Raw genomic sequence first — 23,457 nt, forward strand, 5'->3', positions numbered from 1 at the left:
TAGATCAATTTTAACGCAGTCACTTCACCATAGCGAGCTCAACAACAGTTAATCATATATTATTCAAAACCATGTCTCATAAGGAAGTCAGAGCTACTGACATTAGTAAAGGTGGTTCATGTTCAGATTTCCCTTCTCTTACTATCCCATAAATAATCCAGTTGACTTGAAATTAACCTATGTTCCACATGGCGGACGGCCGCGAACGCCATTCCGTATACACGTTGCACGTGCTGGACCAGGTGCGAAGTAGCGAACGGCAACAGAGAGTAAGCTCCGAGTTTCCCTGAGGAAGACTCATGGCTGTGAGGGCGATGCCAGCGACCAGGAGGAGTTCTTTAAACAGATACATGATCGCATTTCCTGTATTAATAGATCCAAATAGATCTTGATAATATGGTTAAGCGATGTTACAATTTTCTTTTAATCAATAGAAATGTGCCAAATCGCAAGACTTTATAATACATTACACGCTCTGTCAGCTGATTATTTGTAGGGGGACATGAAACTATAAGGTTTATTGCTGATAATCTGGAGCATTCGAATATACCTGACCTGATAGTGATATGTTCATCAGGAGAAGGTTACTATCGTATTGCAGGATTTGGATAACCATTGAACCAAAGAGTAAAGTAATTCATAAATCATTAAGGAGTAAGGACCAGCCTATCCACCCTTCTTCTCCTCCTTGATCGTCTCGACATCCACCACCTGCGCATCCGCAATATGCATCCGGGGCAATCTCCTCGCCATCCGCGGCGGATCGAGCACCGTCTTTGACTGCAGGAAAATCTCATCAATCTCCTCCAGGGTGCGGCCGTTGGTTTCAGGGAAGAAAAAGTACACCGTGGGTATGATGGCGGCGTTGATCACCGCAAACACGATATAATACTGCCATGAGATCGTGTCGAATCCGACAGGCGTCACCTCGGCGACTAGGAAGTTGAATGTCCATACTGCTGCTGTTGCGACGGCGCTGATTGCTGCGCGGAGCTGTAAGGGGGCGACCTCGGTTGCGTAGAGGAAGGTCAAGCCCGAGTAGCCGACCGTGAAGATGAATTCGAAGACGAAGAGGAAGACGACGGCGCAGACGAGTGCGCCCGTGTTGTGTGTTGCCGAGGTTGTGCCGGCGAGGATGGCCATGGAGATGGACATGCCTGCTGCGCTCCAGAGCATGAGCACGCGACGGCCGAGTCGGTCGATGGTGAAGAAGGCCAGGAAGCCGCCGAGGGGCTGGGTGAGGGTCATTGCGGCGGCGAGGATGCGAGATTGCAGGGGTGTGAGACCGAGATATTGTTCGAAGATGGTCGTTGCGTAGTATCTGGATGGTCAGTATGCACCACGGTATGAATATGGGATGGCAACTAACGTGATGAGGTTGATGCCGCAGATCTGCTGGAAGAACTGCGCAGTCGCAGCGAGAACAGTCCGGTTGAAGAGACGCTGCTCGCCCATCGAGAACATGTCCTTCCATGATCCAGACCCAGACAAAGCAAGCGACAGCTCGATATCGCGGATATCAGTGCTGACAGCCTCATCGTGAGGATCCAGATCAGCGAGAGCCCCCAGGATCTCGCGTGCCTCTTCCTGTCGTCCCCTTTTGACCAGCCACCGGGGCGATTCCGGGAACAGCACGACAAACACCATCACGACGAGAGACAGGACGATCTGAAAGGCGAGAGGAAACCGCCACGAGACCGAATTGCCAGTGACGAAATAGAACCCAAAGTCAATCCACAGCGAGATGGTGATGCCAGCACCGATGAAGATCCCGTCCGTCACGACGTGTGCGCCCCGACGGTCTGCCTTGGAGATTTCCGCCTGCCAGACCGGCACGGTAGCGACATAACCGCCCGTTCCCAGCCCGAGAACCAGTCGAGCGACGATGAATTGGGCGAGACCGAAGGATGTGGCCATGAGGATGGCGCCGATGATGGAGACGGCGGAGGTGATGAAGATGACGCGACGACGACCGAGCAGATCGCCAAGATAGATGCATGAGAGTGACCCGAATATGCCCCCTACAGTATACAGAGCCACGACAGTGCCTGTTTCTTAGCTACATCACCACGCAGAGACAGACACACTCACCCTGGATCGTCGAATTCTGATGCCGCTGCGCTCCAGTCGTAGTCAACGTGTTCATCTCAGGAAACGTCAACGCAAATGACTCGAGCGTCAACAAGCCGCCCGTGACGCCTTGATTGTATCCATAACAGACGAAAGCCGGACAGACAACCAGCCAGATAATCGCTCGATTGAGGGCAGGCCCTCTCAGGCCAAAATACGGTGCCATTTTGTCGATTCAATTCACTGCATCTGCAATGTCTACCCACGGAACACTTCCATCTGGTGTATTATATAAATCGACAGCTTACGGTCTTCGGCGTCCGCCGTTGATCAACCTGATCGACCTTCGTGGGAGTCTGCAACCCGATCATCCCCACACGATAGCAGCAGCCGGTTGGCTTCGAGAACTAATCTGCAAATGTCATGGCATCCCATGTCTACCCATGTCCGCATGGCAATGTAAGGCAAGGATAGGGAGACTCGCGATCGACTTCGGTTACATTGATTCCCCGCTTTTCCTGCTGTTCCCCACAAGAAAGCCATCGGACCCGGCCGATGCGCCTCGGTTTGGCGATTGATTGTGTCATGAATTGTCTATCTTCTGATGATTCTGGTGACAATGATTGATGTCAATTAGACGATAGGAGGTTATTCTCGTGGTGTATTCTGTTGTTGTGAGATAGTATAGGCCATGTGACAATGTCTGGCATAAGCAACATTGAATAATGTACAGTAAGCAGTACTTAAGTTAATTAAAGATCATGAATAGAATATCCTGGCAATCTTTTAGGTAATCTGAATATTGCTGTCCTCCGTAAACCTGGGGAAGTCCCACTACGAGTGGAATGCCATAGGGTCTCATTACTCAACATAAACTAGAATCTTGGTCTATCAATTATTTGGACAATATATACTCCCATGACTGTCTTCACAATGTGGATGAATAGTATGATATATTGAAATAAAGTCTTTCCATCCTACATACAGGGATGCAACACGGCAGATTCAATAACCGGCGAAAACACGCTTTATCACGCCAAGCCAGTCAAGCTTTTTGCTCCACTGCAATCTTTATAATTACATATTTCCATTATCCATTGTCAATAATATATAATCACTATCATAAATATCGTGATATTTGACATCCCATCATGTAACATCTACTATCTACAATCTAGCCTCTACATCCACCTCGGTTGTGCAGAGGAGAAATGTATCCCGCAGAGCCTATATATATCAGTTCATCCATCTCATTTCACTCATTTCACTCATCTAATTAAGGATAACTCACCGACAACCGATGCCTCTCGTTGATTGCCTGATAATCCTCTCCGGCAAGCATATCACAGAAATGCCGAATAGACGGATAATGCACAATGGAAATCTCATTCCACCACTCCGACTCGGGTCGATCGATGCTCCCCCGTGAGTCTGACTCTGTCTCGGCTTCATGGCCTGCTTTCGGCTTGACTACATTCCCGACGAGTTTCGCACTGCCGCCGCGTTTCCCGGCGACCGGGATAAACGCTTGACCGTAGTTAAAGTAGCTCTGCTTCCCATTCGGATGGAAATGAAGCAGGTTCAGCATTGTCACCGGACCGGGGTGATGCTGTGTGAGCTCATCCATGAACGCGAGCAAATCCGGCGAGAGTTCGAGATTCTGCGACGACGATTTACCATTTTCGCGAGCTTTGTCGAGCGATCCGGTTAGAGGGGGTGGAGGGGTGTGTTTTAATTCCGCGTCTCGCTGTTCGTACGTGGAGAGGAGTTTCGACGGCACGCCCACGGTGAGTTTGTATTCGGTGCGAATTTGCTTTTGCAGGTCGGATGGAAGGGGTTTATTCTCCCGTAGGACGAGAAGATCCCATTGTTCCGTGGCGAGCGGATCAGCGTCGATCGTCGTGGGATGGATGACTGTGTAACGGGGACGGGATGAAACGATGACCTGGACGGTTTGGCGGAGTTGATTCAGGAATGTTTTGGGAGTTGTGTGGGGGTGGAGAGTGAGCAGATGAAGAGTAAGGGCTGGCATGATGATGTTATTGAAGTTGTAGAATATGGAAGACGTGGTAGTATGATGTATGGAAGTGATGGTGATGGTGAATAACCGAGGTCTCCGTTTTTGGCCATGCGGGGCATCAAACTGAGATCCGAGGTTCTGCCATTTTATCGTTATCTTATCGATAAACCACACTGTCGTCGCTTCAACAGGAATAGTTATTGATGATTAAATTCTCACTCATCAACCATTCCTTGAGGATCTATTGACTGTTCCCAATCGTCTTGCTATCAAACGGCTCACTCAGCACCAGAAGCCTAAGCTTGAGATATTTCATCAGATGGGAGAACGCAATTTCAATATGCACCGTGTGGCTTCGCTCAGCTAGACATGTTTCAAACGTAGGCATTATCCTATACCCAGCTCGTCACTCGACAAACAGTAGGGTATTGAATCATGTAGTTCTTTTGGTTGATCGAAGTGATTTTGGCTCTGATAACGATATTTCTCATGGTAGATTTGATCAAAAAACATTGGCTTCATGGAAGCAAAGGAGAAGACTGTCTGTCATTGGTTGGATCGGGTATATGTCCAAGGAGGGCTAGGCCCACTGGCAGCGTTATGCATGCGGTAATTGGCTAGCTGCAAATACAGCTATCCCACCGCCCCACTATACTGCATCCCAGCAATCGGATTGGCCAGAGATTCGTATTCATCATGAAAAACCTAAGGACTATAAAGACTGCTCAAGAAGTACCTTAGACACATCTCATATTGAAGCTGCCACACTGAAAATGCAACCAGACAAAATCGACCTTTTCCAAGGCTGGCCAGCGCCAGCCATAATACCAACTGAACGTCTAAAACAAGCCGCCATCACCTCCCTCTCAAACGAGTCAATATCCTCCCAAGGATGCGCTTACGGACCAGATGAAGGATATCTCCCACTACGAGAGAGCATCGCGACCTGGCTCACTGGATGCTACACACCCACTCACTCAGTCACACTCGAACGAATCTGCATTTCAGGTGGCGCGAGTCAGAATCTAGCGTGTGTGTTGCAGGTTTTTACAGATCCGGCCCAGACACAGTGTATATGGCTTGTTGAGCCGACGTATCATCTTGTGTTTCGGGTGTTTGAGGATGCGGGGTTTTCTGGGAGATTAAGAGGGATATCCGAGGACGCAGATGGGATGGATGTCGATGCGCTTGAGAGGGCTTTGGATGGATTTGATGGCACCATTGCTGCTTGTGATGTATATCTCCTGAACCCTATCTGAAATAACCCTGCTAATGGACGAAGAAACCAACCAAACCCCACAGACCATATAGAAAGATATACAAACACATCATCTACCTCGTCCCGACATTCTCCAATCCATCCGGTACGACCATGTCATTGCCCCGCCGCGAATCCCTCATCCGAGTAGCACGGAAATACGACGCCCTTGTTATATGTGACGATGTTTATGATTTCCTACACTGGAGTGGGCCACGTCTACCCCGTCTTGTCGATATAGATCGGACGCTTGACTCTGGCCCAGCTGATCGATTTGGGAACGTCGTTAGTAACGGCTCGTTTAGTAAGTTGATCGGTCCGGGATGTCGTGTTGGATGGGCGGAGGGGATGGAGGATTTTGTTTATGGTCTTTCTCAGGCGTAGGTTCTCTCTGAGGTATGGTTTGTCTTGTCTGACTGGTGGATAGTGGATCGACGGTTTCCGGTGGTGCCCCTTCGCAATTGATGTCGACTTTTGTTCATGACCTTTTCCGTGATGACTTTCTACCGGGGTATATTACCAACACGATCATACCGACGGGGAGTCGGCGGTATGAGTTGATGAAAGATGTGATTGAGAGATACCTGGTCCCGCTTGGTGTTATATTCTATCCTGATTCATATAGCCCGTCGGCGGGTGGATATTATATCTGGCTTAGGCTTCCTGGTGCGCTGAATGCCACCACGGTTTGTGAAGAGGCATTGAAACAGCAGAATCTTATGCTAGGGAATGGGAATCTTTTTGCAGTACCTGGGGCTGCTACTAAGAGTGATGTACACCAAAGGCTGAGATTGTGTTTCATGTGGGTGGAGGAAGAGAGATTGGTCGAAGGTATAAGAAGACTGGGGATATTGCTAAAAACACTGAGTTGCTGAATGCCAAAACAGTTTATTAAGGGTTAATTATCTACATATGGTAGCCTATAAGGTCGTGGACTAGTATAAAACAGAAGAATGCATAGATCAGAACAAGGAACTCATCGTCCTACTAACCCTCCTTACCAAATTCTGTCCAGTCGCATTCAACCACCAAGAAAGTAAATCCAGTCTGGCTGCTTCCTCCTCTCCAAAAGCTGCTGAAACACTACGACGGGCCAATAACCGCCGCTGAGAAAGATTAACTCGAGTCCTTCCTGTCGATTGTCGTGGTATGACAGTTTCTGTTTCCAGAACGCGGACTGCGCCGTGTCGGATCATTAATTCTGTAACTTCAATCCAGGGCTCTTTTTCTTTTTCATCCAAGCTCTGGAGATCAGCGGAGAAGATATCTAGAAATTCCAGAAAGTACCTCCAGACCGTCGAGTTACCAAATGCTTTGTTTGGATCGCCACCTTGCTCCAGAATCATTCGCACGAGCTCGACATCAGGTTGGTCCCGGGAACCCCCTACTGGGTGGTCCAGTTGCTCTGCCTGTCCTAAAGATGTGCTGTAAATTCGCCTTCGAAGTGCATAATCCAAGAGAGGCCTGTCTGGTTGCTTCATGACGAGTGCAGGTGATAGTGTCAGATGATCTTTGGCATATCTAGTGAGGCCGTACTGGATGGCCACTGACAACAAAGGAACAGGACCTTGGTTATCGCACCGCCATTCTTTGACAGAACAGTTTGGCAATGAATCATCCGAGTAGTCTTGATCGCGTTGGAGATCCAAAACATGATTCAGATGGTCAAGTAGACGCTGGGGTGATCCGGATTCATCTTCCAGTCGTGCTGCATAGTACATAAAGTCGGCCAGAAGCAGCCGTGTTGGATGTGAGATCTTGATCTGTGCAAGCAGTGCTTTACACATGAACTCGTTGACATTAAAAGAAGCGACTGACTCCATTCCGATCAACTTTTGAGTATTGCAATCGGCGAGGAAATCCCGTGCTGTTCGATGCAGAAATTCGACTCCATGTCGAAAGAAAAGATGGTGGTTTGGCCTGTATATGGTTTCCAACAAACCCAGACAGACGATGTTGACACGACTATCGGTCAGTTTGAGCCATTCCATGACTTCATCTTCAGGAAGGACTTCTATTGGCATTGAATAAGGAAATCCTGGTGTTTCCCTTCCAGACAAACTCTCCTCGTCCATGAAGCAACACGTCATCAGAGATAGCCCGGGTGGACTATTCAGAGAGATCTTGAGAAGCTTCAAAGCCTTCAGACGATAGTCACTCTCGATCTTGGAAAACATCTGAAGAAGGCATTTTTCCACCTCTTCCGGAATCTCTCTCAGTCTGTCCAACAGATCTGTCGCTGTATCTTGATTCCTCAATCCACGCAAGAGTGAACGGACGACAAGAACAACCCATAGCCACACGCCCTGAGCCTTGTCGATAATTTCATTTACGAGTTGGCAACATAGATCGTCCTCGTTCTGTCGTAGTAGCTGAAATGTCTCGTTAGCTTGGACCTTTCCATTGATATAGTTTTCAATGTCTTTGCGAGTCAGATCTTCGAGTCGTAGATTGGGACAAGAAGCAAATGCATCCTTAAATATTTCCCACGGTCGACTGGAAATGCACAGTTTGACATGAGGATAACCAGAGAGCTCTTTTAAGAGATGGATTACCTCGAGCCGTTGGTCATCGTCTCCATCAAGTTCATCCAGTCCGTCAATGAAGATACAGACAGACGCACTCGGCGATACATGTCGGAAAAAGTTTCGAATGGAAAAAACCAAATCAGCATTCGTCCATGTGGGAAAGTGCGCCAGATCCAGATCGTATGAACGCCATCGAGCAGGAGAAATATATGGTATTGCATCGGGCCATTGTCGAAGCAATTCATATAAAAGAGAGCGTAAAAGGCCCAACAGTGACTTTTGGATATCGGTACCAGAGCTCCAGAAGAAATATTGGGCTACGAGGAGTCTTCTATCGCCAGCCCAAGACTCTAGAATGCTTCTTGTCTGGTCTTCGTGGAGAATCCATTTCATCATCGTCGATTTGCCGGATCCTGCCTTCCCTGACACCCAGTATAGACCGTTGGAAGAGTGCAGCCAGGAAGGCACAGTCCACTGCAACGGCATCTCAGATGGTGGATCAAACACCCAATTCAAAGTCACTTGAGCCTTTTGGTCGATCATATTCTGTCGATCGTCGATGTTTCCAAAGTACAGACTGTCGAGGACCTTTTGTTGGTATGATAGTCTCTTTTCTTGGGCGTTCTTCACATTTGCATTTTCAATAATATGGGAAAGTGCCGCTTGATTTTGTTCCAGCCATCGATCCACCAGCTGTCCTTTTGCAATTATTTCTTCAGAATGGTCATGGCGGTCGTTAGATTGCTCTTTTGCAAGTTTTGACAGTGTTTCACTCAAATCGTCCACCTGCTGTTTCATTTCGCCTATGCTCTGGCAGACTCCTGCTACAATTCGACTTTCCATCCGGTTGACATCGTGAGTGATTCCAGCAAATGATTTGCCTTGTCCCTCACTGTAGACGAATCAGTCAGCTGCACCAATAATGTAACAGACACATACTTGATCACCACGAGAAGATGGACAATCACAAGCTGGCGAAGGCGATCCAGCCTGACAAGCCGCTCCTCCATCTCCTCCTTCTTCCATACGCTCTTCAGAGCCTGACGTAAACTCTTCCATTTGCGATGCTTGCCATTAACCATCAGCTGGTCAATAGCACAGCCGAATTCATTGGCAACTTGAAGACAGTCAAGCGCGACCTCCTGCAATGCCTTCTCTGCGGATGAGAGTTTTGTTTCGTATCCATCAGCGAAGGTTGACAACCTCCTGGTCAAATCAGCCAGTTTCGAGGAAACTGCAGCCTGTTCGGCATGATCGGCAAGAACGCCATCTGCACTTTTGTAGATTTCTCTGCTTTTTGAGATGAGTTTGGTTCCAAAGTCAACGAACTGGACGACTGAGGTCGCAACACTGAGCGCTGTCATCGGGTCGAGAACCATCTCAGCGTTGGCGTTTGGAATGAGTCAGTGCAGTCGTATTTCGAACGGGCCGAGATGAGGTTCAAGACGAGGCTGGCGGTTAGGATGCAGCTCAGCTGACCTATAACCAGCCAGCACGTGCTTCAGCCTTGTGCTTATAGAGGAAAGTAGAACTTTTCAATTATTGTTACGAATAAAACTAATTTATTGCGAAAATATTCTCTTAATGCAGAGTGATAAAAGGTAATTCAATCATCATTGATTCAATCATTCTTCTAAATACACAGTGCGCAAAATAATCATCACCCGAGTATAGAAGTAAATACATCCAAGTCCATCCCACCAGGAGAAGGAATGGCATATTCCAGTCTACCGGTGTATCCATACAGCAGATTTACTTTCTATCGCAACGCTGCATATCCCCAGAGTATGTGATTTATCATCGAAAATCGAATGTAATATGGGTATTCACCTCCCAATTACAGCTGCATACGCACGATTTACCCAGATCTGTTGGCTGAATTGGGGCTTTCTGAGGTGGATTCGAGTCCGCAGTGGGGGCAGTCGATGTGTGGTAGCTCGTTGAAGTCGAAGATAGAAGGATGGTTGGTCTCGTCTTCGACGCGGTATGGCCAGAGGTGGTGGTAGAGCTTAAAAGCACTGGTTGTGATTGAACGAGAGTGGGTGGTTGAACTGTAGAAGTATTCGCCGGTGGAATGAAGGTCTTGGGGTGATTTGCTTCATTATCATCACCAGAATCGGGAAGAGAAGGAGTTGAGCCAGATTCATTTGAAGGGGACATGACAAAAGGATCGGTGGAGTTGGATAATGACTCCTTAGATAGAGTACTGGTCTCGTTCAAAGGAGAGGAGAATCCATAGTGACTGAAGAGAATGACGAATAAAATATAGAGGTGCATCTTGTGATCAATGAATGAAAGACAATAGAAATGAATGCTTTGAATGAAGAAAATTAGGAGAATGTCATCCTGATTATATATCTTAAATTTGTCAAAAATAACAAATCTACTGCCAGAACAGATAAATATTCCATATAGTATCAACAATCTGATTGGCTGTGTTAACCGCCAAAGACAACGTGTTCATGCATTAAGTTCAGCCTCAAAGTTAGATCTGATTCAGCCAATCACATCAGTTTCAGCCTCGTTTGTTTTTATTTCTATCCATTCCAGGCAATAATGGCATTCAACGTGGCAGCTCTGAATCCTTAAGCGCGCAAACACCATCTTGAAACATTTGGGTGTCGAAAACAAATCTTCCTCCATTTGGGCATCTGATGGACCGGATATTCCGACTTAGGGTGATTATGAAAAAATAAACGGGCAGGTAATAACGCGAGGTCTCGAAGAACAAACATATTTCCTAAAAATAGCGAGATAACAGAATTCCAACAGTCCGGGCTGTCTGAGTTTCTTAAGGCTTTGGAGCACGTGCTTCCCACATTCCCCGCGTTCTTATGAAGCACATATTTCTTTTATTGACAATTATCATATTGGCCTTACTGTTAAGATGGTCCTATATTCACTCGGCGATAAGTCTATCTCACTTTGATTACCTGATTCTAAGCAAAAAGAGCTCGATTTCATCGATACGGCGTTTTTCACCGCCGGTCCAGACCGGCAACTTCCTACGCCAACTCAAGTGCGAGCCTTGTCCAAGGATGTTGATACACGTCCGCAACCCACGCCTGTGAAATATGAGGAGCTCGGCCTGATTGTGAAGTTTGGCCCTTATGTTACAACCGTCGAGGCACTGAACCTTTGGATGATTAAAAAGGTTTTTGGTGACGACATTCCCGTATCCGAGGTATTTGGCTGGCGCGTTGATAGTCATGGGTATACCTTCATCTATATGGAGCTGATCAGGGAGTCGACCCTCGAAGAGTTCTGGGACTCTCTTGGTATTATCGAGAAAAGAGCCATAGGTGACCAGCTCTCCCAGATTACGGGAAAGTTACGCAGACTCGAACAGGACCCCTCGGAGCGGTTTATTGGTATGATTGAAGACGAAGCACATAATCAATGACTTACGCCTGCATAGGATCAATAAACCACGAACATTTACCGGACTACGTGTTTGTTTACCAGCCGAAAACAGGCCCGTTCTCGAGCGTAAAGGACTTTAACGACTGGTTTGCTGCTTTGCATCAACTACGTCTTGGAGTCAAATACGATGACCCTAACCGACCTTTCTTACCGGATACTGGAGAGATTAATCTGACTCACGGAGATCTCCATCGGCGCAATATCATTGTCCCTTCTACCAGTCCAGCTCGGGTGGTCATTGTGGACTGGCAGCAATCAGGATGGTATCCGGATTATTGGGAGTATTGCAAAGCTCTCTACACCTGCTGGTATGAGGATGAGTGGCGCAAGGACTACATCGATAGATTTTTGCAACCTCAGACGGACGTGTTCCTTATATTTTCTGAGTACACTATCGCCATGGGTGCCGTTTGACATGCTTTTCCAGTCCGGCTTCGTATGCAAGCTGCAGCCTGCAACATGGAAACTACCTGAGGCTATCCTGCCTTTTCTGTTTACGCAATGAAACAATTGTAGCATTTCCTTCCGTTACTTGACAAGTTTACTCATGATTTCATTCCAAACCTTCCAGTCAAAAACACGAAACGCTGGTGCACCCGATGAATGCTTATGGGAATGTGAGCCACCTGGCTCATCATAAGGTCTTTGAAACCGGGGAGGATGGAATAGGACTGATTGACTGGAATCTTTTCTCTTACTGGCAATTCATACCTGCCGAAGAAGGACCCGTCGACCAATTCCGGCTTAAAAGAACCCATCCATTTCCCCCTGGACAGCACCTTACAAATGTCAACTCCACCAACACATAGTCTGCCATTCACAACATCATTGGTTTGCATTTAATTATTTCTTAATATATTGTCATGGAACTTCGCTATTCGATGTTAGGTTACAATGTTCAATGTAGATAACTATTTAAGTCCAATTACAAACCCGGATGATGAGAAATGACGGCTTGCACCACCCGCATTGTTATAGTTGTGTAATGCTATTTGTCCAAGTCCTTGGTGAGATAGATGATATGGGACAGTCAATGGAAAGTGAGCAGCAAATAGAAACTGAATAATATACATCTGTTGCGGTCATTAACAAACTAAAACCTTCATATTTGGTATTTACAATTGCCCGACCTCCCCACCAGTAACGGTAGTATATCGACAGCCAGTTTATGATATTAAGATATTAAGCTATCGACTGCTTCTAGAATATCGTTTGTGGTGTTGCCCGTTTATTTAACAGATATGGGACCCAAGCTTGATATTTACCATGTCATTTCCTCTCTTCCTTTTTTTGTCATTTCCATTTTCTTATGATAACACAAAGCAGGGCCGGTCCCTCATGCTGTGGCATTTGTATACTATTTAGCATCGCTCTCTAAGGTAGAGCTGATTAGTTGTTTGATGACATGCACCTGAGAAGCATGACACGAAATAAATCCAATAGCAAGCATACAGAACGATGACTAATCTCACTGTAGGCCGGTTTGTCCGACGTTTTGTGACGATTCTTATAATACTGCTTCCGGTCACCTCAAACGACATGGTGAGTCGTACTTGTTTTCAATTTATTACTGGTTAGACAAAACTCCACTTACACTTTCGTTTCAATCTAGATTGATCATCCATAGTGAGTTAGCATTGGTGGGATCTGTAATTGAATGGGTCTACCCCGTACCTCTTGCAATTGCTGCATACTTGCAATGAGGGACGGCTAATTGCATCCCGCGGAACTGCGACTGGCTGTTGGCTAGTCTCGCCATTGTTACCTTTTCTCTGTTTGAGTAAGCTCATCTTAGACACAAGATGATCCCTCGACGGCATGAATTATATCTCTTGGATCCCGCGGAATCGATGGGTGGGACCGCTGGGACGTAAATAATCTACTTCGGTCCGAACCCGATCCAACCCCGGACGCGTTACTTGCCCAATCAGATTTGTTGTGGCGATTATACTGCCAAGCTCGAGTTGCTTTCAGTTACCAGCCATAATAAAAGCAGATATATGTGAAAGTAGGAATTGTAAGATATAGAGAGACACAGGTATGTATTTATATATGTAGATATTCAATATGTAGTACCTGAGTCCAAGTTGACAAATACATGTATATATATATATATACTTGAATATGTTCGAGCATAAAATTATATATATTTGGAATCCTGGTATAGCTGAGACAGAGCTTAATTATGTGACCTTTGGTCCAGTGGCTTCTCAAAGAATAGCATGCTATGGTTGCATAAGGGCGCCGAAAATGGCCCCTTGAGATTCCTGCTATAAACGGCAGCTCTTTCACCAATACGAGGATTTTACTTCTATATAGATTAATCATCAAGGTTATAACTACCGAGGACCTGTCTATCTGGGAAATTAGGGTCAAAGTTGGATTGACCTGGGTAGCCTAGCTTAGCCCAGATTGTGTTGGGTTTTGGCGAGGTCTCCTATTCTGTTCTTGTTCGCGGGTCGGTCTCCGAAAGATTCTGGTTTCTTTTAGTGGATCTAAAGCTGCGGTTATTTCGTCGGTGGAATCCTCCTCCACGGAGGGAGGTGGAGGGGAAGACAGGAGATGATTCATCAATTTCTAGGGAGTAGGAATCCATTGAGTTGGAAGGTATGGTGAGTAAGGATATTGATATTTGGCTGATTACGATGTATGGAGCCGAGGGTTATAGTTTGGAATTGATAGAGAAGGGAACCACTACTATGGTTGAGGCAAGTTGGATCTTTGATATGGGTGAGCTTTTGCTGTGTGATCATTAATTCATGACTTTCTGGGGAACTACGCAGAGACCTGAGACTGTTTATGTTAATATATGATAGGGATATGATAATGTTGGAGTTGCAAGATATCATTTGACTTTCCATTTGAGCACTGGTGGAAACCAATTCAGTTTCTCATGATGACTACCTACTCAGCTCTTTAGCCCTAAGTACTAGTCGGCTTAACCAACGTCGTCTTAAAAGGACGTTTCCAAGGCCCTCGATCGGTGTAATACTCCCACGCATCAACCGTCACTTCCGTTTCCTGTTCATATCTGTTTACTACAACCCCGCTGAGTAAAACACTCATTTCCGCAATGCTACCGATAGGTACATAATGCTTGGTACTTCGAGGTACCAATGTCAACACCAATTTGTCGTTTATAGGATCGAACTGTTGCATCACGTTGAATCGAAGATTAGAAAGCATTGATGGTCCGGTGCCGGTGTAATCCTTAATAAGTTGACCATAAGTCCCCATTTTGATTTCGATCACAAACTTTGTCATTAGAAGCACTTTAATGCCGCTTTCATAGACAATGGAAAAGATGAGGTCTTGACGTTGTGGACGTCCTTGCTTATCTAAAGGAAGCATGGGAATTGTTTCCCCCACTTGACCCACTGGGTAAAGCCCGTGTTTGAATTTGGGCGGTCCTACCATGGCTCGACTTTCGGTGGCTGTATGGGCATTGGAAATGAAGCGAGGAAGACGGACGTGTGGAGGATGATATGTTGGAACAATTGGGGCTGGTCTTTTTCGATTGCCAAAAGCGGGATGAGGACTGCATTCGACCTTGCTAGTTACCTTGGCTACAGTCGACGGAGCACAGTCGGGATCAGGAGGCACAGGCAGATCTCTCGAAACATCTTTGAACAAGTTTGGGAAGGTATCTTTGGTTGGAAGAGTAATTTCGATTTGCCATTGAGGTTCACTCAACTGAATCCCCATCAAGGCTGAATTGGGAGTCGGGTCATCGTACCACTCTGGGTGTTTGACCTTTGCATACGTGTCATTCAATTCGTCGACGTGTTGTTGAGCCACAGCTTCAATGTTCAAAACACGGACATTGTCTGCTGTTCCCCAGATAAAAACTGCCGGCGAAGGCCCCTCTGATTTCGAATCCCGGAGGTAGGTATATTCTATCGGTGTGTGCTGGTCCGGATCATTGACATCCTGTTTGGTATACACGCGTTTGTACTCCATCTTGATCATTTTGGTAGTAATATCGGCAGCGGCAGAGAAGTACTGTTGGTGAGGGGGCTGTCGTAGAAACAACGATATCGACCCGTCATCTTTGGGCGGCTCTCGCATCAAACCTAACATGACGCTCTTGTCGACAATGTCATGCCGCAAAAGAACAGGGGGCTCCGCCTCATCGAGTGGAACTGTGGTTTTCCCGTCTCCTGTTTTCGTTTCAATGCCCACGATAAGATCAGGGAATTTTGTAACAAGGGTAGATCGAACGTAAAACCCATAACGAGGTGTGAGAGGCTTATACTTGACATCGGGGTATTCATAGTCAAGAAATCTATTAAACGCCCATTTGATGGCATTGCGCACACGATCATCGTCTTGGTCTAGATGATTTGCTAAGCTGAGACCTCCGTCGATCATAGCAGACACCCAGGCATGGTCAATGGCAAATACACGCATCGTCTCCATAGGGAGATGGCTTGGATCTGTGATCAAATAGTGAGGAGGCACATCGACGAGAAAGTACCGGTCCATGATCCAACGTAGTACAACCGCCCAGTCAGTCGAATACGGCATGTTAAATTCGTTGTAGGGAACTTCAGAAACTTTAGAGTCTTCGATGCTACTCGAGATTTTCTTGGCGGCCTCTCGAAAACACGGTCTGATAATTGCACTGATATCTGGTCCGTGGTATGAGAGATCTAAAGGAGGCATGCTCGGGCGATGCCATCGTCGGACCATACCATCAGGCTTGCTCTTAAGTGTCGCATCAAACGGGAGATCTTTCAGCTTCGTGACTGTATCTTTCAGGGTTGCAAGAACCTGTTCGCGAGTTTTGAACATCGTGGGAATTCCCAATTCTTTACTGCGCTGTTGTATTCTCTTCATTTGTGCATCGTTCATTCCCATATCGAAGATTTGCTTTCGAACCCGGGCAAGCGCCGTAGCAAACTCGGGATGAGCTAATCCTAGCGTCTTTCCTAAATTCCAGGCAGCTGAGTAGGTTATATCCATGAGATTTAAATTTGGATCAAGTATTTGTAGCTTTGTGCCAGTGGTTGCGCTTGGGGGCCACAAAGGGTCGTTGAATTTCACTGCCTTGGGTGTGAAAGGACTTTTGGAAAAGGCTGCAGTGACTTCTCCTGTTTGAATACGATATCTGAGCAGTGAGAAACCGTCATTGACCCTGAGATTCATTCGATCAATGATGATCTTAGGATTGTCGTCTGTGGTGGCTTTGGTGCCCTTCGTTTCCTTATTTATGGGAATAGGCTTGAGCACATTGAGAGAGCTGCCTAGATGCGCAAAGGCATCCTCAATATTGAGGGAATCTGGTGGAAGACAGGTATACTCCCATGAATATAAGGAGGACATTGCCACGAACGTCTGGTCAAATGAGGAGTCCATACGCTCAACTCCCTCGATATTGACCAGATGAGCCACGACGGGGGTGGGTTTAGTGATTTCAAGGGTACCAATACGATGGCTCATAACAACAGAATAAACATGGTCATCATTGTCCGTTTTCCCTGCCGTGGGCGTTCCATCGAGATTGATATGACGAAGATGAGCGAGGAAACGATGGTGCCGGACGTAGCATTTCGGATTGTCCTTTTTCTTTCCGTCCGAACCATACTCAGCGAAGAGGGACGTGAAGAGCTCTTTTCTCAGGAAAATCACATCTGTCTTTGCATCTCCATCGCTTTGGTCATATATGATGGGGGAATTGTTGGTGATATTCTGGTTCAATCTCGGGGTATCCCGGGCAAGCATAGTGGTGCTGAGAGTCGCACTCTGTTTAGCCAAGTTTTGCTTTTTGAGACCAGGGTCGCTAAAAACCGTGTCGAGTTCTTCATTGCTCAATCGAAGCTCCTCCTGGGTGAATAAAAACACAGCCAGCCAGGGCACACGGTTTCGAGCATAATCCGTGACACCTTGTCCAGCCTTCTTCTGACTTGCTTCCCTTTCCCAAGGTAAAGTCGGGTCGTTAAAGACAACGCTGGGGAGGACTTCACCCCGATCTGCATGGCCTTGTGGGGGGTAAAAGGAGTTCAGAGCCCCCTCAGGTAGAGAGAAACGGGGTGCAATGACATTGAAATCATGCTCTCCGGGGAGTGTTTGTGTCTCTTGGTCCTGAGTTCCCTGTCTAGTCTTTATTTCCTGCTCAACGGTAATTGTGTGTACTCCTGCCTGGAGACCGGGAACATAGAACGAATACAACTGCTCTTTGCCATGGGGAATCGGTGGTGGTTCATCTTTAACTGTGGCGTCTAGCGCTCGCAATTGTTTCTTTACATGGCGCAGTGCAAGGTGACGCGGCGACAGAGTTGGGTTTCTAGGCGGGCGACGGAGATCAGAGGCCATTTTGATGAGCTCAAAGGGAAGCAGCCTCACTGATCGATAGAAAATGAAAGTGAATAATTTGGGCAGGTGCGATCGAACAAAGATAGTATATTTGATGGACGCAACAAGAATACTTCCTTACGCAGCTTACGGTACTGTAAGATACAATGGAACTGGTACGGTATGTTATATACGGCATGTACCATACGAACGGTATCATGCCGAAGATCTACAACGTCGTGTTGCAAAGAGGGGTAGATGCAGCAACATGCGAATCGTAAAGTGACGGGAAAATAGCGCTGCATTGATGTCCAATCTTACGATGCCAACCGTAGGATTGTCGGTCGTCAGCTGAATATTGCGAATGTGATCTCGTTCAAGGCAATCTCTTTGTCACATCCTGACGATGGCTAGCTGAACGTGCGTCAACCCCAAAGTTATTATGAAGTATTCACAACTATATAGGAGTCGTAGAACATCAAATCGTTAACATTTATTTTAATAAAATTCGACATATTCAACCAAATGAGACAAATCTAAAATGACAACCCCAACCCCCACCCCTCCCAAACCAAAGATGTCTGGCTCTGTTGCTGTTCTTGCCAATCCTGCGAATGCAGACTGTCACCAGCTGTATACTGTGGAAAACGGCCAAATTGCATTGGAATTGCGTGATGTTGACCAAAAGAATATCTACAGCAATTACCAGGGGAATTCAACCCAGAAGGGATACATCTGGGAAGCTGGTTCCTTTGCTGGCATCATTCAGAACAGTATAGTAGGTAAAATGTGTCCATTATCAGTCAGATCCCATGCTAACTCTATCAGCCGGTCGTGTATGGCACCACCACAACCACAGATAGTAAGAATGTCATCAGCAGGTTGAGTCCATACTACAATCCCATCGTCGACCCCGATGGGAAACCGATTGCCACCGACCACAAAGCACTAGCCGCCTGTTCGGTACCAGGAAAGCAGGATTACTTTGTCTACTTTTTCCAAAGGAGGTCAGTCAACTTCCCTCCGAATTGAAAATCTTTCCCTCTAACGCACAGAAACATAGCACCGCCTCCGACCCATACGTGTTGCAGGAACTCCATCTTAACCCCAGTGGACTCAAAAAGAACAACGCCGACCAAGCGACTATAAAAAGCTATAAAGCGGTCACCCCAGCTACAAACAGCAATCTAGCTGCCCTTGCCTTCTATTACCACTACATTTTCTGGGGTGATGATCAAATCTATTACCTCTCAACCCGTACCCCAAACGCCCGTAAGTCAGGCCATCATCCATTGGGAGGCAAATCAGAAGCTGATCTGGGTGTATAGCACTTTTTCTCGACGGCACGGGTAATATCGGGGATGCGAGTCCATTGACTGTGAACTCGTACACGAGTAAGAAGGTTACCGGTGAAACCGTGTTGCGTTTCACGGTGTATTATGTGGATCGGAAACATAGACTCTGTAGTGTCACTGGGGAGATTGACAGAAATGGCACTCTTGGTAAAACAGAGGCCGGTGTTGTCGAAGGGGCTGACGAAGTGGCCGACTGGTCACTGCTAACAGTGGCCAACAAAGACGACACCAACTACGTGTATTATGTCCCAAATGACAATTCCGGGGTGTATAAGGCAACCTTGGACCAGCCATGGACAAAAGGTAGTGCCAGCAGTTAGATTCAGGACATAGTGTCCAATATCACACCTAGTTTGATGTTTTAACTAGAAAACCTCGTTTTTGAATAGATTTCGTATCCATGTACTGTAACTGTACCGTCGGTAAAGGAAAAAGGTGTTTTCCGGAGGAACTAAAGCAGATGCAGTTAGCTCCCTTTTCGAAGTGTTCTACCCCTCTGAGTTCTCTTTCCTGTTTCTCCTCTTTATCATCATCTGCATGCAATCGCAGTCTGTCAATTCCAACGAATAGTCAAACAATTCATGAGTTTTCCGTCTCGAAAAAATGCTTGCGAGCTTCCATAAAGTGTTCTGATATAGCGGCTGCGGTCGAACATTTTTCTAGTATCATGTACGGACCTGTCTAGGGCATGAATGTGACGAACACGTCACCAGTTGCAGAAGACTACAGCTGATCCAAAGAGCTGAGGGTATGACACATGCCTTGCTCTAGTCAAATGGCTCGATAGTTCTAGTGCGTGGAAATTAACCCCCAACCTTCCCGGTTAATATGTGCCGTCTATTTAAGATACGACGACTGGGCAAAATGTAACTGTAATCATTGTTTTCCCCCTCATCTCACAAGCCAATATGGCAGACTCTATGAATCTCGCAGTGCCTCTGAAACTCGACGCTTTCGTACTGAACGAAGAGGTCTGTGGCAAAGTTGAAAAAGATGCTAAGATCGCTCCGATCACCCAACCCAACTATACCTTCTTGCAACTTGACGACAGTCTAATCCAAAATGACATTCTCGATCATATAGATTTGCACAATGCATTTCCGGCACAGACAAACCCGCGTCTGTATGATCTGGGAACGGGCAAACCCCATGAAAACCGCATGGGCGTGTATCTGCACTGGATTATGCCTCGCTTTTACCGCACAGGAACAGCGGCGACTCCATCAGCGCACCCGCAGCATACGGAGGAGCTTAAAGCAAAGGGACTAGGCAAAACCCACGCGGAGAATCCTGAAGATTATGCCTCACCCGCTTTCCGAGCACTGCCCAACCGGTGGCTAGTGATCCGGAAACTTGATACCAGTTCTATTGAGCCCAAGACCGCGAAGATTGATGAAGTGGCGGCATGGGTCGTGGAAAGTGACCGTGTGCGTTCGATTGACGACGAAGATTTGGTCGACGCAGACCTTCAGGTGGACATCTCACCCTACATCACCACTAACAAGGAGAGCGTCAGGCATATCAATCTAGCGAAGCAAGCAGAGGTCTTCATCGGGTACAAAAAAGAAGCAAATGACTGGGAGGAGTGGAATGAAAGTACCACTCCAAGCAAACCCAAACCCGAACGGGTCGATCTCACAGCGATTAGCAGTTCAAATCAGCTTTTCCTCGATTACCAGCCGCATTGCAGCAATGTCTTTTCAACCGTGGATACATTCAAATGTACTGTCAACGACAGTCCGTCTCAGCTCACCAGCGCTAAGGCAGATTACTACGTCCTCGGGTGGCATTCAGATGCCACCAAAGGGCCATTTGGTGATTTAACCGCAGGCTCAAAGCTCGACCGACGGAAGCGTCTGGAATCATTGGAGATGGAGTTGCAGGGCAGCAACTGGCCCAAGGCAATCACGGATTGGCTAGATTCAGACAGACCTGGGCAAAGTCTCTGCCACGGTGCCATGTACAGCGTTGTTTGGAATCGGACAAAAAAGCCAGACAACATGCCAGCCCAAGAGGCGTCTACCCACCTGCTCGATAATATGCCAGTGACGGTAGGCACTACCCCAATTGACTCGCTGCTGGCCTATGTCGACAGCTTTCAATATGAGGACCATGAAACAGACCCACAAAGAAGGATAGAAAAGGACATCCACATGCTAGGGCCACTTCTACGAGCGCAGGATGAAGGTGTGGACGCGCATCGGGTGGCGATGGATGAGGTTCAGAACTGGAATTTCTCGAGAGAGTCTGGAGGTTCGCATTGGTACATCCAAAGTCAACCTGGAGAGAAGGTCACAACACCCTCGGATGATGATATCAAGCTCCTAGAGCAGCTTAACAATGCCCAGAAAGTCGTGGACACCATCAGTCGACAGATAATTGAAATGCGATGGACAATGTTCTCCTACTGGTGGCGATACTTCAGCGCAACAACAGGCAACAAGAAACATTGGGACATCGATTACTTGAAGAACCAAATAGAATATTTGCAATCTATTGCCGGTCACCAAAAGGACTATATCACAAAGGTTCTGATGCCAAAGTTCACTCAGAAACCTCAGGAAGGAGTTCTACCAGAGTTCAGTCAGCCTCGTGATCCCACCTTGTTGGTAGCTGGTATTCAAGCTGGATGGCCTGATGATTATCTGGAAAAGTTGAAAGTGCGACTAGACGACCAGTTCGTCAAACTTGACGATGATTCCAAGAAAAAGCTAAATATGGAAGCGTATTGCCTGAAGGTCTTACCCGAACAACTCAAGGGCACAGCCGAAAAATTGATCCAGGAATTCGTCAAACTGAGCGATAAATTGGTCAAGCCAAAAGCTCCAGAACTCTTGCCTCTATATCATGATAAGGGCCTCCATGGGGAAGATAGCGATCCTCTTCGAGATGACTGGAACGAGACACAGCCCTGGGCGCCGCTGTTCCTCGAATGGGGCGCTGAATACTTCCATATTCCTTGGAAGGATTGGGGCATGATCAAAGAGCAGAAAGCCAAGCTCGATCCCCAATGGCGACTAGGAATCTCCGATAAGGATCTTCTCAATCCTCCCATTACCGACAGCCGGCCCTTGTCTGGACGCATCTTACTTCTGCCTCAGCCCAATTTCTCTCTACAAGCAGCCATTGACCAACTCTTCAGCTCTGTTGATCCAGACACGTTGAAGAAATACATCAAGGACGAAGATGATAGAAAGGAGATTCAAAAAAATACATGGAAGCTACCATTCCTTTCAGCTCCCCTCAGTGGATTCAACGACCATCTACGGACCGTGGTGCAAGGCACACATATCAAGCCTCTCGTGCGGTACCCCCGAAATGCTGGATATGGTGTAGAGGGCCTGCATCCTATCTCTGAGGCTGCTACTGGTATCTTCAAAGACAAAGAAGATCATCTCAGAATCATCGACATCTATTCCGAAGTAACTCCTTACGGTGCCTATCTCACAAATTCAACCAGTATCTTAAATCCCGGGGGGACTGGGGACCAGCAAAAGCCATGTGCTTTTAAGCCGGTTACACATGGTCAATTCCGCTTCTCAAAGCTGAACATAGTGGACAAGTTTGGCACAGTGATAAATTCGATTGACGCTCGCTATGGTCATGAGGACGAACAGGCAGTCTATCCACATCTCAGTTCCTACTACGAACCACAACTGTTGAACGATAAACCAAATCTTGTTCAACCCCACGGAACAGATTCTAAGGGTCACGTTGAGTTTGCGCAGGTTCCACCCAGTATCAATCAAGCAGCCCGGTTGAACTCTACGTTTGTGAAGTACGATAAGCGCCGTAACAACCCCGTGATCAAGGACCAGTATTCATACTGGCACCCTGTGACAGAATGGGAAAACCCCATCTGGGGCTGGATTGTACTCAACTATGTCGACTATGGCATCCAGCTCTTCTTGCCTGATGGCACATTCTATCGTGAAGTCCGCCTGTCATCTCCCAATGCCCCCAAGCATATCGCAGCCAGTAGCAAATGGTTACCCTTTGGGCCACCGAAAGAAAAGCAGGACACGGTGCAGTTGGACCATCTTATTGAGCTTCTCTCTAATAAGGACTCGGATGACTATCTACACGCTTCCCACGGGCGATTGGGCATGGCTGCAGCCATTTGTGGATGACGATGGCACGACGCAATATTACAAGGCGCTGGGATTGGGAAAGGTGGACAGTCGACCCAAGTTCGAGCCGTCTCCATATACCGCTGTTGAGGGGTATCTGCAGCTGAAGCAGCCGATCATAAGACCAGAAGTCACAGACAAGTCGAAGTAAATGCTAGATAGTCTGTTAGATCCAATTGGAGAAATGCCTCATGTGTTGATCCTTGAAGTTATGTGTTCCTATAGCCGGCTCTCCGTAGGCGATGATATATAGTGGCGAGGTGAATATTGTGATCTGACCCACAGACATGTCAGCAAAATCAACCACTCAATTGTCGGATTGGGATAATAGGGCCCACTTGAATGTGACAGGTTCCACTGCATCTACATTTCCGGAGAA

At 46.9% G+C, this 23,457-nt stretch overlaps 9 protein-coding genes across 9 annotated transcripts; 4 read left to right on the forward strand and 5 right to left on the reverse strand.

The window, feature by feature from the left end:
* Positions 1 to 448: 448 nt before the first annotated feature.
* On the reverse strand, positions 449 to 2,321 carry ASPWEDRAFT_44660 (putative MFS sugar transporter). Its single transcript, XM_040836313.1, has 3 exons — positions 2,092 to 2,321; positions 1,370 to 2,048; positions 449 to 1,321 (listed from the first exon to the last, which is right to left on the reverse strand). Exons 1-3 carry the CDS (start codon positions 2,294 to 2,296, stop codon positions 667 to 669), a joined length of 1,539 nt encoding a protein of 512 aa, XP_040686185.1. The 5' UTR covers positions 2,297 to 2,321; the 3' UTR covers positions 449 to 666.
* A 772-nt stretch (positions 2,322 to 3,093) lies between these two features.
* Positions 3,094 to 4,289, reverse strand: ASPWEDRAFT_669328 (uncharacterized protein). Its single transcript, XM_040838869.1, has 2 exons — positions 3,362 to 4,289; positions 3,094 to 3,297 (listed from the first exon to the last, which is right to left on the reverse strand). The coding sequence occupies exons 1-2, from the start codon at positions 4,100 to 4,102 to the stop codon at positions 3,238 to 3,240; spliced, it is 801 nt and encodes a 266-aa protein (XP_040686186.1). The 5' UTR covers positions 4,103 to 4,289; the 3' UTR covers positions 3,094 to 3,237.
* Positions 4,290 to 4,863: 574 nt separating this feature from the next.
* On the forward strand, positions 4,864 to 6,223 carry ASPWEDRAFT_116870 (aminotransferase-like domain-containing protein; the record flags this gene model as incomplete). Its single annotated transcript, XM_040828693.1, has 3 exons — positions 4,864 to 5,325; positions 5,373 to 5,728; positions 5,776 to 6,223. The coding sequence occupies 3 exons, from the start codon at positions 4,864 to 4,866 to the stop codon at positions 6,221 to 6,223; spliced, it is 1,266 nt and encodes a 421-aa protein (XP_040686187.1).
* On the reverse strand, positions 5,972 to 9,298 carry ASPWEDRAFT_44664 (uncharacterized protein). The gene is made up of 2 exons (XM_040836314.1): positions 8,816 to 9,298; positions 5,972 to 8,768 (listed from the first exon to the last, which is right to left on the reverse strand). Exons 1-2 carry the CDS (start codon positions 9,253 to 9,255, stop codon positions 6,311 to 6,313), a joined length of 2,898 nt encoding a protein of 965 aa, XP_040686188.1. The 5' UTR covers positions 9,256 to 9,298; the 3' UTR covers positions 5,972 to 6,310.
* Positions 9,299 to 9,462: 164 nt separating this feature from the next.
* Positions 9,463 to 10,193, reverse strand: ASPWEDRAFT_44665 (uncharacterized protein). The gene has a single exon (XM_040836315.1). The coding sequence runs from the start codon at positions 10,151 to 10,153 to the stop codon at positions 9,674 to 9,676; it is 480 nt and encodes a 159-aa protein (XP_040686189.1). The 5' UTR covers positions 10,154 to 10,193; the 3' UTR covers positions 9,463 to 9,673.
* A 337-nt stretch (positions 10,194 to 10,530) lies between these two features.
* On the forward strand, positions 10,531 to 11,713 carry ASPWEDRAFT_31406 (uncharacterized protein; the record flags this gene model as incomplete). The annotated part of the gene is made up of 3 exons (XM_040833542.1): positions 10,531 to 10,554; positions 10,821 to 11,247; positions 11,295 to 11,713. The coding sequence occupies 3 exons, from the start codon at positions 10,531 to 10,533 to the stop codon at positions 11,711 to 11,713; spliced, it is 870 nt and encodes a 289-aa protein (XP_040686190.1).
* A 2,452-nt stretch (positions 11,714 to 14,165) lies between these two features.
* On the reverse strand, positions 14,166 to 17,640 carry ASPWEDRAFT_746225 (uncharacterized protein). The gene has a single exon (XM_040839495.1). The coding sequence runs from the start codon at positions 17,612 to 17,614 to the stop codon at positions 14,222 to 14,224; it is 3,393 nt and encodes a 1,130-aa protein (XP_040686191.1). The 5' UTR covers positions 17,615 to 17,640; the 3' UTR covers positions 14,166 to 14,221.
* Positions 17,641 to 18,170: 530 nt separating this feature from the next.
* Positions 18,171 to 19,268, forward strand: ASPWEDRAFT_31408 (uncharacterized protein; the record flags this gene model as incomplete). Its single annotated transcript, XM_040833543.1, has 4 exons — positions 18,171 to 18,371; positions 18,422 to 18,600; positions 18,657 to 18,865; positions 18,922 to 19,268. 4 exons carry the CDS (start codon positions 18,171 to 18,173, stop codon positions 19,266 to 19,268), a joined length of 936 nt encoding a protein of 311 aa, XP_040686192.1.
* Positions 19,269 to 19,495: 227 nt separating this feature from the next.
* Positions 19,496 to 23,270, forward strand: ASPWEDRAFT_44668 (uncharacterized protein). The gene has a single exon (XM_040836317.1). The coding sequence runs from the start codon at positions 19,857 to 19,859 to the stop codon at positions 23,076 to 23,078; it is 3,222 nt and encodes a 1,073-aa protein (XP_040686193.1). The 5' UTR covers positions 19,496 to 19,856; the 3' UTR covers positions 23,079 to 23,270.
* Positions 23,271 to 23,457: the final 187 nt, after the last annotated feature.

This window comes from Aspergillus wentii (genome assembly GCF_001890725.1).
Source record: "Aspergillus wentii DTO 134E9 unplaced genomic scaffold ASPWEscaffold_7, whole genome shotgun sequence".
NCBI lineage: Eukaryota > Fungi > Ascomycota > Eurotiomycetes > Eurotiales > Aspergillaceae > Aspergillus > Aspergillus wentii.